The 11,906-nt window shown below is 43.4% G+C and overlaps 1 protein-coding gene across 1 annotated transcript; it reads right to left on the bottom strand.

Annotated features, from left to right (window-relative positions):
* Positions 1-297: 297 nt before the first annotated feature.
* On the bottom strand, positions 298-11,903 carry LOC121550355 (serine/threonine-protein kinase NLK2-like). Its single transcript, XM_041862581.1, has 11 exons — positions 10,318-11,903; positions 10,001-10,130; positions 9,589-9,644; positions 9,158-9,264; positions 8,792-8,877; positions 7,847-8,056; positions 7,472-7,573; positions 4,166-4,252; positions 3,773-3,971; positions 3,510-3,603; positions 298-3,406 (listed from the first exon to the last, which is right to left on the bottom strand). Exons 1-11 carry the CDS (start codon positions 10,629-10,631, stop codon positions 3,358-3,360), a joined length of 1,434 nt encoding a protein of 477 aa, XP_041718515.1. The 5' UTR covers positions 10,632-11,903; the 3' UTR covers positions 298-3,357.
* Positions 11,904-11,906: the final 3 nt, after the last annotated feature.

Here is an 11,906-nt window from a genome sequence, read left to right as displayed (position 1 = left end):
ATAAGACATCAAACTGAAAGTTGTCAAACCCAAACCATGGGTTGAATTATTAACTTGACGATTTTGAGAATGAATGTAGCTATGCTCAAAGTCAGATAAGACTGTAAAAAGGTCCACAAACAGTGGGGTCCGCTAAACACGCCAGACTACAGTGCTTAAATAAGCCTACAGCTCCCTAAACATGTATGATCTTAGAAATTAAGATGTTTAGCACATGGATATAACATATAGAAGCAATCTAATTTGCACAACCTCTGCAGTTGGGTCAACCTGAAAATGATAAACTGTACAATAATGTGTGATAAATTGGGTAACACTTTACTGAAGGATAATACACGCTTGTCATATGTATAAACTGATTATAATATCTCAGTATCATATATAGGCTATAATGCAATAGCCATAATAACCAGTTATTTTCAGACATGTTGAAATTGAACATGTTGAAAAATTGCCAGAGAAATATAACATTACAACCAAACTTTCTGAAAGCGAGAAAAAGTATAGAACCAAAAAACAAACAATATTGAGCAAAAATAACTAATAATTTGAGGCGGCAGCCCTTAAGTCAACAACCTGATACAGTACAATGTAACTTCGCCCTTTGAGCCCCCTCCCAATTGATAAGCGGACAGACACCACACAGGAATATTATCCAGTGACTATCCATTTATTCACTACTTTACTCTAGTCGTTTTCTTAAGAAATTCAAGTATTTGTTGGGAACACAAGTCAAAGACTTTTCCTAAAACATCATGACAAGAAAACAAACCAACAGAATATTAACATTTTCAAAACAGCAGTATTCAACATCGGTTTCATATTCAGAATAATCAAAAACACAAGTATCACTTTTTTTCTTATCTTATCAGAAACATTTCTAACATCTACATTCCCAAGTGTAGTCTTCTCTCCCGTGCCTATTGATCTCATGAACAAAGGATACAGACTTGCTTCCTTTCCTTCAGTAGGGTCCATCCCAAATGGCACCCTATTCCCTATAAAGTGCACTACTTTTGACCAGACCCTCAAAAGTAGTGCACTACAAAGGGCATAGGGTGCCATTTGGGATGGATCCTAGATCTGAAGAGAACTGGACATGTGAAAGCAAATCCCCAACTGGGCTTCTCTCTACTACATTGCTTTAACCCCGTCTTCTCTTCTCCTATCAGTGCCAATGAAGGAAAGAAGGGGAGGTTAAGAAGCTGCCTTAAGCTATTGATATTGAACTGCTGGAGGAGGATGTCCTACCTCAAGCATAGCTGGGGCATATTCCTTAGAGCACAGTGTAGGAAAACATTTTGCAACAAGTTCCTTATTGGACAAGCTCAAGTAGTCCCTCCCAGTTTGTCTGTTTTCGTACTTTCGGGGCCTTAGTGGATTTGACCCTGCTATAAAGGCGAACAGAGACGAGAAGACAGCGTGAAGGGGATAGAGAGAAGACAGGAGGGTGTAAGGGAGAGTGAGACAGACCCTGGTGATCTCTTCTAAAACTCAGCCTGCTTGGGCTCTCTACTAAAACAATAGCAAAGTTGTGAAACCAAAAAATAACTTTTTAAATGAATTACATCACGAAACAGAACTAAATAAAAACAAAAACATACAAATAAAAAAAGATTCATATTCCCTAAAATCTAATTAGTTAACATCATCACAAGGAAGGTTTGTCCATGGCGACAACTCCCATTGCACTGCATTCAAATCCAAAATCCTCTTCCTTTATTTATCATAAATACACACATGCAGGTTTAAGTGAAACATTCTGGCAATCCCAATCACCCCCTAGCCTACACTTCCAATAGCACCATCAGGTGGTGGGACAAGGGCCTGACCACTGCCATGACGGCAATGCCAACTAGCACAGTACAGTGTCTTCAGGAGCCTAATTATAGTTAGTCCTAGCTCCAGTCAGAGCTTCAGCGCACAGAGCTTTGCGGTTCCTCTTTGTGGGAAAAAGAGTTGAGGCACACTGTTAATGGTGAATAATGTGTGTATTTGTGTGGTCGGGTCCACAGTCTTTGCAATGGAACACCTGAACTAAACTGGAAATAAACCAACAACCAATAAAGGAAACCCAAAACAAGAAAACAAAATACAGCAGCATTTCACCAATATATTTCAACAAGCTGTTCTTCCTGTCATCTGTCCCTCTTCCTCCATCCCTCTCTCCAAGAGGGAGAAAGGAGGAAGGGAGTGACAGAGAGGTTAAGAAGGACAGTGTGATTTAGTACAAAGGAATGACATCACGTTACAGTACATAGTAGTTGAGTGGGGTCTATGTACACGTTACCCAGTAGACTCTCTCTGGGTTCCCTTTTTGACTCCAACAGTTTTTGAGGTAATGAGATCATTGAAGCAGAAAACTGCACTTTCCCCTAAACTCTACACACAGACACACACACTGAAATGGCAGACTACTACTCAGTACATGGGCACAAAACGTGCTCAAGCTCGAACCGGCACTCACAGAGAAAGCTAAAACACACAATAAATTAAAATATAAAATATTAAGATTTTTAAAACATGGGCGAGGATCCACCTGCCTCGAGTCCCAGAAGCTCCATCCCTGCCTTTGCCCCACCCAATCAAAGAACCTGGCCAATTTGTTGTCTAGGAAATGGTTTAGTCTTATGGACGAGGGCAGATTAGGAGGGAAGATTCTAGAGTAGCGTAGAGCAACGCTCAAGGCCAGAGGTTTCCTCGTAGCTAAGATCGAGAATCTGTCCAGTGAAACTATCAAACCAAAATAGAATAAATGATAAAGGTAGAGTCATCAATGTGACATTAACATGACTAAGTCACTGAGAGCACAGGTAAGAGAGTATGGTATTACCAGGAGCACGTTGCTTAGACGCTTTTCATCATATTGCACGAGGCTGGAATGAATTCAAAATTAACAGAGCAGAACAATTATTCAACATAAATTTATAAAACAGCTATTCCTTTGTCTCAGCCATCAACCACGTTGGAGCACAACACAACCAACTTCAACTCTTCTAGTAATAAATGTTCAACTTCTTCTACCACTTCCTCTTTCCCCTTTCTTTATTCATTTTTTGAATTCAGCAGCACGTTTTAGTTTTCAGCATTGGGGAAATGCCTATAGCTTTGGTGTCGTCAAGTCTTCACCAGTGTCAATAATCGTTTTCATAGTTGGAACTGTAGTTTTCATTGAAGGGTAGTCTTTGGTCAAATTGAGCATTTCCTCTGACAGACACTGTTCTTCTCTCTGAGAGGCTGGCGTACTGTTTCATGCACACCTCCCCTCCATCCAGAGAAACACAAACCTATCTCGATTATATTGACCAAAGCAAGTCATTTCCCATGATTCCTCTTGTACATGAACTATACTCCCCTTCACCTCTCCTCCTTCCTGGAGACTTTGGAGGAATGCCACGCAGTAGACCTGAGAGAGATCGAGAAAGAGAGATGTAGATAGTACATGGCTAAATAGTATTTTAAGATGCATGTATGTTAGTTGTGTTCTTCCCTCCCTTGGTGTTCCTCACCTGATGAAGGTCTTGAAGGCGGCACTCTGGGGGTTGATGCACAGCGGCACTCGTTTCCCCTGCTGGTGCTCTGTTATGAAGCGATGGATGAGCTCTGAGAGAGAGAGAGAGAGAGAGAGAGAGAGAGAGAGAGAGAGAGAGAGGAGAGATTGCGAGAGTGAGATCGCAAACAGGCCATCAATTTCAATAACAAGCTGGGATGGAAAAGAGAAGAGAATAGAAGAGAAAGAGGAGATGAGGGAAGAGCACCAGAGAGCTCCTACCTTTGCCCTGCCAGACAGAGAGCAGGCTGTTATCGTAGCTGTGGCTGAAGTTACGGTCGGCGGGCGGTTCAAAGTCCCGCGTGTACACACGCCCGCTGGGCACCGAGTAGCAGCACTGGCACATGCACGTGTGGTAGCGCAGGCGGCCCTCGTCCAGGTAGGGGTGGGAAAGGGCGTCGCTGCCTGAGATCCGTTTGGCCTGAGGTAGTGACATACACATGGAGAGAAAGTTGGTCCCTCTCTAATCTTGATTTTTCTTCTAGCTAGCTAAGCATTTTCCTTCTCAGCGGTAGCTAGCTACATTTTCAGCTCTTGTTGCTTAAACTACAACTTTCCTATACAAGAGGAAGCCTTTAGAGTGACAATTACCTATAGACTTCTGTCTGTACTCACCGGATCAAACACCAGCATACGACACAACAGGTGCACGGCCTCGTGGGTCGCCCCGTCCGACAGCATGTATAACACAGAGAGCGACGGCTGAGAGGGAAGGGGCGGGGGGGAGAGACAGAGATTTTACAATATGAACTGCTGCACCTGGTTTTAGATAAGGATGGTGGGTGGGGTATAGATAAACAAAACAATTTAGGGGTGTTCTTGTGTTTTGTTAATCTTATTTTTTTTCTCCTTCTTTTTTTAAAAACACAAACACGTTTGGCAACTCCTGGCTTCCACGCAAGTACAAAAAAGCATAAGAAATTAATTTAATATAGCTTACACCATCACAATAAATCCATTATTTATTTTAGACAGGTCTAAAGAAACATGATATGAAGAAAATGTAGTCTATTTCAGAAGAACAGAACAGCATACTCTGAGTTGTCCTTATGCTAGGCCCTGATCTGGCTATACCATATAGCTGGGGGCTACACTAGTTCATTTAGCAGACAAGATTTGGTTAGAATTCCGTGGCATTATTTTATAGTATGAAGAATACAATTAAACATAGCTGAATAAAATAGAAATAATATTTTCTCACAAACTATTTCAGAGGGAGTGACACATGCAGCTATTCTGTGTTGAGCCGTTAACAAAGAAACAGGTGCTCCTATGTGTTTAAATGTAGTTATTTATGCAACTTTATAAAAAATCAAAACATATAGCCCAAGGCTGCATGATGCGACTAATGAGGATTTGAAAAATGTCACCTGAAAGGCATGAGCTCTGCTCCTTGCGCAGGCTGCAAACACTTTATCAGTCTTTCATTCACAATTTGACAAGCACTTGATTATATTCTCACCCATCAGACTATTCTTAATTTAAATCTGGTCTTTACATATAGCCTACCAATATACCCTACATGACCAAAAGTATGTGGACACCTGCTCGTCGAACATCTCATTCCAAAATCGTGGTCATTAATATGGAGTTGGTCCCCCCTTTGCTGCTATAACAGCCTCCACTCTTCTGGGAAGGCTTTCCACTAGATGTTGGAACATTGCTGCAGGGACTTGCTTCCATTCAGCCACAAGAGCATTTGTGAGGTCGGGCACGGATCTTGGGGGCGATTAGGCCTGGCTCACAGTCTGCGTTCCAATTCATCCCAAAGGTGTTCGATGGGGTTGAAGTTCTTCCACACCGATCTCGACAAACCATTTCTGTATGGACCTCGCTTTGCGCATGGTGGCATTGTCATGCTGAAACAGGAAAGGGCCTTCCCCAAACTGTTGCCACAAAGTTGGAAGCACTGAATCGTCTAGAATGTCATTGTATGCTGTAGCGTTAAGATTTCCCTTCACTGGAACTAAGGGGCCTAGCCCTAATCATGAAAAACACCCCCAGACCATTATTCCTCCTCCACCAAACTTTACAGTTGGCACTATGTATTGGGGCAGGTAGCGTTCTCCTGGCATCCGCCAAACTCAGATTAATCCGTCGGACTGCCAGATAGTGAAGCATGACTCATCACTCCAGAGAACGTGTTTCCACTGCTCTAGAGTCCAATGGCGGCGAGCTTTACACCACTCCAGCCGACGCTTGGCATTGTGCATGGTGATCTTAGGCTTGTGTGCGGCTGCTCGGCCATGGAAACCCATTTCATTAAGCTCCCGAAGAACAGTTCTTGTGCGGAGGCAGTTTGGAACTCGTTAGTGAGTGTTGCAACCGAGGACAGACGATTTTTACCCGCTTCAGCACTCGGCAGTCCCGTTCTGTGAGCTTGTGTGGCCTACCACTTCGCGGCTGAGCTGTTGTTGATCCTAGACGTTTCCACTTCACAATAACAGCACTTACAGTTGACCGGGGCAGCTCTAGCAGGGCAGAAATTTGACTGACTGACTTGGAAAAGTGGCATCCTATGACGGTGCCACATTGAAAGTCACTGAGCTCTTCAGTAAGGCCATTCTACTGCCAATGTTAATCTATGGAGCTTGCATGCTGTGTGGTTGATTTTATACACCTGTCAGCAACAGGTGTGGCTAAAATAGCCAAATCCCCTAATTTGAAAGGGTGTCCACATACTTTTGTATACACAGTGTATGTGTGGAATTATTTATACATGTAATCCGTGGCCTGCACTCAAATAGCAAATGGAGGTTCCGTTTTTAATATGCAAGCATATGCGGCACATCCATAAGGCTAGGGAAGCTTTCCCTAAAGTAAATTGACTTAAATTGCCAAAATTATATCGAGAAATAAATAAAAATCATTCACAATAGGATACTAAAGCATGATTTGGCCACAGAGGATCATTAGCTTCTTTTTTTTGTTTTAAGTTGTGGATTGGTTTAAAATCACATTGCCTACAGTGGGAAGGAAAGGCAGCGCGCGCAATATGGGCAGATTAATTGTTGAGTTGCGACGGTCTGTGAAAAGTAGAGACCAAACCAGGCATATCGCAATTTTAAAATACAATCGCTGGAAAAAAGGCATGGAAAGAACAAACACATCTGATATACCTACTCTAGGTTATACGCGCTCAGCCATGCATTGAACAGTCTTTTTTGCAAACAGTGATTGAGTTATATTATTAGCCTCAATTATGAATATCCAATCTATTCATCACATTACAAATAGTAGGCCATCTTACACAAGTCTGCAAATGCGATGAAGCATGGAATGCTTTATTATAAAAAGGTGCATTTCTATGGTGAAAAGTAGCTCCCCAAACCTGAAACTCACACACCGTCTATGTATGCCTGGTAGGCTACACTGGTTGTAAAGTGGATTAATGTGCTTAATTTTAAGAAGTGAGCAAGAAATATAGCAGCACAAGAAAGCTGGGATCCTCTTTTAAATAGTGGCTAGTCAAAACTCTGTTTACACACGCGATTGCGCAACGACTGGGCATATAATAAAACATTTCACTAGGTTATGGACTATCCAACCCTGTTCCAGGGGTCCTATGCCTAGGCTATGTTTGGAGTTATTTGGCCACTTTAGTTGCGATACAAACCTTATCAAAACATATAGCCCTTTGGACTAGGCTACATGGTGTGCAACTATAATTATCATGTACCTGTCAGAACAGGGGCAGAAAAAATAAATAATATGCCATATGCAGAAATAGCGAATGGAGGACACTTTTCCTGCGGTTCATTTTCATACCAGCCAGGTAGGCTACTCCTTTTTTTTTAATCTCACCTGTGGTAAGTTGAAGGTGCCTACAGGGTAAAAATAGCCAGTCAACCAGTTTTGAAAAGAGAGTAATACAAAGGAAGGTCAGATCAGTTAGTGAGTAGTTCAGTGAGGAGGAAGTACCGGTTTGTGAGGTCCTCTCAGGATGTGAGCTCTGGCCCCCTCACAGGCAGATGCCATGGCAGAGAGAGGAGGGGTACCCAGCAGATCAGTGATCAGATCCAACTGAGGGGGAGAGAGAGAGAGGGAGAATATAGAGAGTGAGGAGATAGCGTGAGGGTGGGACAACCCTAAATAAATAAAAACCGACCATCCACAAGTGCCAAAAGTGTATGGAGCACAGATCTAGGATCAGTTAAGTTCGATAAATTATTTGATTATTAATTGTTAGATTAAATTAAATTAATGCCCAGACAGATTACACCTTTAGATGGGTTTCCCTGCTTCTTCCTCCCTCCCAACCTGTTGAATAGGGTTCTGTGCCTCCCACCCCTCTACCTGTTGTATGGGGCTCTGGGCCTGGAACAGGATGCGTCGACCCAATAGTTCAGCGAAGATGCAGCCCACCGACCAGACGTCTATGGCAGAGCCGTAATGGCGGCTGCCCATCAGCACCTCAGGAGCCCGGTAGTACTGAGTCACCACCTCCTGGGTCATGTGACGAGACGGGTCCGGCTCCTCCACACGTGCCAGCCCAAAATCACAGATCTGAGAGCGAGGGTAGTGGAAGAGGGGGAATTTAGTTACATGATAATAACATACACTGTGTATACAAAACATTAAGAACACCTGCTCTTTCCATGACATAGACTGACCAGGTGAAAGCTATGTTCCTTTTTGATGTCACTTGTTAAATCCACTTCAATCAGTGTAGATGAAGGGGAGGATTTTTAAGCCTTGAGACAATTGAGACATGGATTGTGTATGTGTGCCATTCAGAGGGTGAATAATGGGCAATACAACATATTTAAGTGCCTTTGAACGGGGTATGGTAGTAAGTGCCAGGCGCACCAGTTTGAGTGTGCCAATAACTGCAATGCTGCTGGATTTTTCACGCTCAACAGTTTTCCGTGTGTATCAAGAATGGTCCACCACCCAAAGGACATCCAGTCAACTAGACAACTGTGGGAAGCATTGGAGTCAACATTGTCCAGCATCCCTGTGGAATGCTTTCGTCCATGCCCCGACGAATTGAGGCTGTTCTGAGGACAAAAGGTGGGGGGGTGCAACTCAATATTAGGAAGGGGTTTGTAATGTTTGGTATACTCAGTGTAGGTTGACCAGTGTAATTATAGCATAATATACACGTGTTCTTCAGCCCATATTGACCTCTACTAAAAAAATGTTTTTATTTGTCAGCATCATGCTTTCTTGTCATGTCTTTTGAGGAAGTTCACACACAGATTCACACATGCGGACACAAACGTGTACACACACAGTTACCTTGAGCAGGCAGTTGCTGTTGACTAACAGGTTCCCAGGTTTGATGTCCCTGTGCAGGATGCCAGCAGAATGCAGGTACTTCAGCCCTGAGAGAAGGAGAATCACTGTTACTCATAACGGTCCAAATACAGCCCCTAGCCAATTCCCCTTCTGTGTTTGCAGTCAATGACAACATGAATCCGTCAATATGGCTCCATCACATCAAACAAGCTGGCTCCTTTAAACATGCAAACCCAGAAAGGCTACGGGGCAAACTCACAAATGGGTTGTTTTTGGGCTCAGGAGTCAACCTTTAACCTTGACTTCCAACTCCTTTTCAACCTTGAACTTTGCCCCTTTCCCTACTCCTCCCTCCGTCCCACTCACCTCTGAGGATCTGGTACAGGAACACCTTGATATGGTCGGTGGTGAGGGGCTGGGGAGACACAATGACTTTGTGGAGGTCACTCTGCATCAGCTCAGTGATCACGTAGCTACAGTCAGGGCATGGCCCGCGGTCAAGGAAACAACAGACGTCTATAGGATGTGGATGGACCACATAGAAGAAAGCATAATACCCCATCTATCTTTATTAAAGTTAAATGTATCTATCTATCATAAGACAAGACTATCACTAATAGGATAATATCTGTTGAGGTTTATCTTGATTTAGATTCAGACTATTTTGAAAGGAGGAGGCCATGATAATAAATAGAGAGAGAAACTAGGACAGAGAAAGTGCAGGAGTGAACAATGGCTGACACAACTGTCATGTGTGCAAGTGTGTGTGTGCACATGAATGCGCATGTGAAGGATACATTTCCTCGAAGCAGTCGATCTGCGGAGGCTGCAGAATGTCCAGCGCTGACAACACCTGTAAACACACATCATCATCGCCACCATTCGTCAATACTCAGCAAGTGATCTACCGTTCACAGCCAACGTTTGTTATGGCGCTTCTTGTCCTTAGCTAAGTCTCTAAACTATAACAAACCTCTAACTTCACAGTGATATTTGTAGAGCTAGCCTCTGTATGGAAGCATATCAATGAGCAGTGTGAAGATGCATTGCTATGTCTTATGTTATGCCTAAATTATGGATGTAATACTGTATGAAAACGTCTCAAATGGCACCCTTTTCCTAGTGTAAGTCTACAATTTTATATGGAATAGGGTGCCATTTAGGACGTTGCGCAGTGCTGTGTATAGATGTATTGCTATCCATTCTTACGTTGTCATGTTTGAAGAAGCAGAGCATCCTCAGTTCTCTGAAGACCCTCTTACAGGAGACCAGGTTCTGGAAGACATTGGGCATCTTCTTCAGGGCTACCTTACGCCCGTCACGAGGGTCTGTCACCGACCTGCAGGGGCAAGATGAAGAGAGGGGTCTGTTAGCACTGGTCACCAATGAGAGGGCACTTGCACGCACACACACAGTATGTCTATCTCATTCACTTGTCAGATACACACCCTTTTTGGAAAGGGAAAACACCATGCAAAAACTCATGGAAATCAGTCTTAATTCTTATTTGAAATGGCACCACTTACCAGACCACACCAAATGCGCCATAACCGATAGGTCGATCAGGCTCCATCTCAGCAGGGCTTGGCACTTCACTGGCAGGATTACTATGAGGCTGTGGTACAGCGGCCCCGCCACCAGTGCTTCCCCCAAGAGATGTTGGGTGTCGAGGCGTCCCCGCCGGGGCAGTGGGTCCAGTTAGACTCGGTGTTGCAATGAGGCCCGTGGAAGTGGCCCCAGTTGAGGTGTTGACGCAAAAATACTTGTTATGGCCTACCTCAGATCCGGGGAACAGGTTACCACATACTGTCTGCTGCCGGCCTGTCCCATGGAATGCCATTCTATTTCAAACCCCTATCAGAAGAGTTCGTTTGGGAGCTATGTCTAATACTGTATTCGCTTTGAGCGTTGTATGCATTACATATACATGAACCAAGAGCTTGACTTCAATGTTTTATGCAGGCATGATTATGACTATGTTCCTTGCTTGTAGAACATGCAACAGGGAGAATGTAAACAATGTCTGAATTGGCTAGCAGCTATCTTGCTAGCTATATAATAACAGGAGCAGTGTTGTTTAGCTTGCTATTAGACTCTTGTCGTGGAATCACCAGTTTTGGCTGTAGTGAGGTAGGTCACGACAGAAAACTAAATATGGTTAGCAATGTCTTCGAAAACACAGTCGGGTCCAGAAATTCCTGAGCTAGAGAGACACAAACGCTATCTAATTGGCCAGAGACCACATAATCAATACAAGTCTGGCTGGGGAAAACAATGCCGGTCACTGTCAATATATTTGTATTTAATGTTATGTGGCCTAATTTTACAATGAGAAAGAAGTCTCCCCTTAGCTAACAATGCTATGTTACATTACCTGGCTCGCGCTACATTTGTTTATTGCCCGAGCATAGCTAGCTACCTTTGTCTGGTAGATGTTAACTAACGAGCTAACTAAACCGAAAAGTACACACACCTGTGTTTGCATATAGTTAGCTAGTTAGCTGAGTAATTACAGTCGCTTATTATATAGCTAACCAGTTGCACTCTGTTGCAGAGGTAGCTAAATAAAGGTAGCAAACGCCCGGTTCTTCCAGCTCGAGGTGTCGATCAATGAAATTCAGATTCGTAGAACGTTAGCTAGCTAGCATTAGCCCGAATGCTAACCAGCTGTTCCATGGCCCATATAGACAGCCGGGTATTTAGCTAGCAGATTAGCGTGACCTATATTTTTGCTTTGAGCAAAAACACTTCAAGTAGAAACGATTCCAGGAAAATGAAACAAAAAACAACCAGCACCCAACGTGGTTCGCAGCGCGAGGAAGACCTATTTTGATTTTACACAACGAAAGTCAGTTTTGCATCGCTAGCTACATAACGTTATCCGGGGTTGCCAGCTAGCTAAATTGCTAACAAGCTAACCATATCATACCCAATGCTAAAAATGAAAAGTGCCCAGAGAGATTAAACCAGCTGCTATGTGATATATTCCATCGCTCTTCTCTATATCATCTGCTAAACATGTCTTCCGAATGATCCCTTTCTTTCTTGTAAATCAGCTGTTTGAAATAGTGGGATAGTGCGTGAGTAGGAGGAGTTGGGGGGATGGATAGCAAAG

Source organism: Coregonus clupeaformis, chromosome 35 (assembly GCF_020615455.1).
Source record: "Coregonus clupeaformis isolate EN_2021a chromosome 35, ASM2061545v1, whole genome shotgun sequence".
Taxonomy (NCBI): Eukaryota; Metazoa; Chordata; class Actinopteri; order Salmoniformes; family Salmonidae; genus Coregonus; species Coregonus clupeaformis.
Note: the sequence above shows the minus strand (reverse complement) of the source record. Positions and strands in the feature narration are given on the sequence as shown.

What these genes read in the sequence shown, in the direction of transcription:
- LOC121550355 (XM_041862581.1), bottom strand. Translation starts at nt 10,631, where the DNA reads ATGGCATTCCATGGGACAGGCCGGCAGCAGACAGTATGTGGTAACCTG. An exon ending in ATCGACTGCTTCGAGGAAAT is followed by an intron (nt 9,265 to 9,588) that starts GTATCCTTCACA and finishes CCCTGACTGTAG; the next exon opens with CTACGTGATCACTGAGCTGA. An exon ending in CCTGTACCAGATCCTCAGAG is followed by an intron (nt 8,878 to 9,157) that starts GTGAGTGGGACG and finishes TCCTTCTCTCAG; the next exon opens with GGCTGAAGTACCTGCATTCT.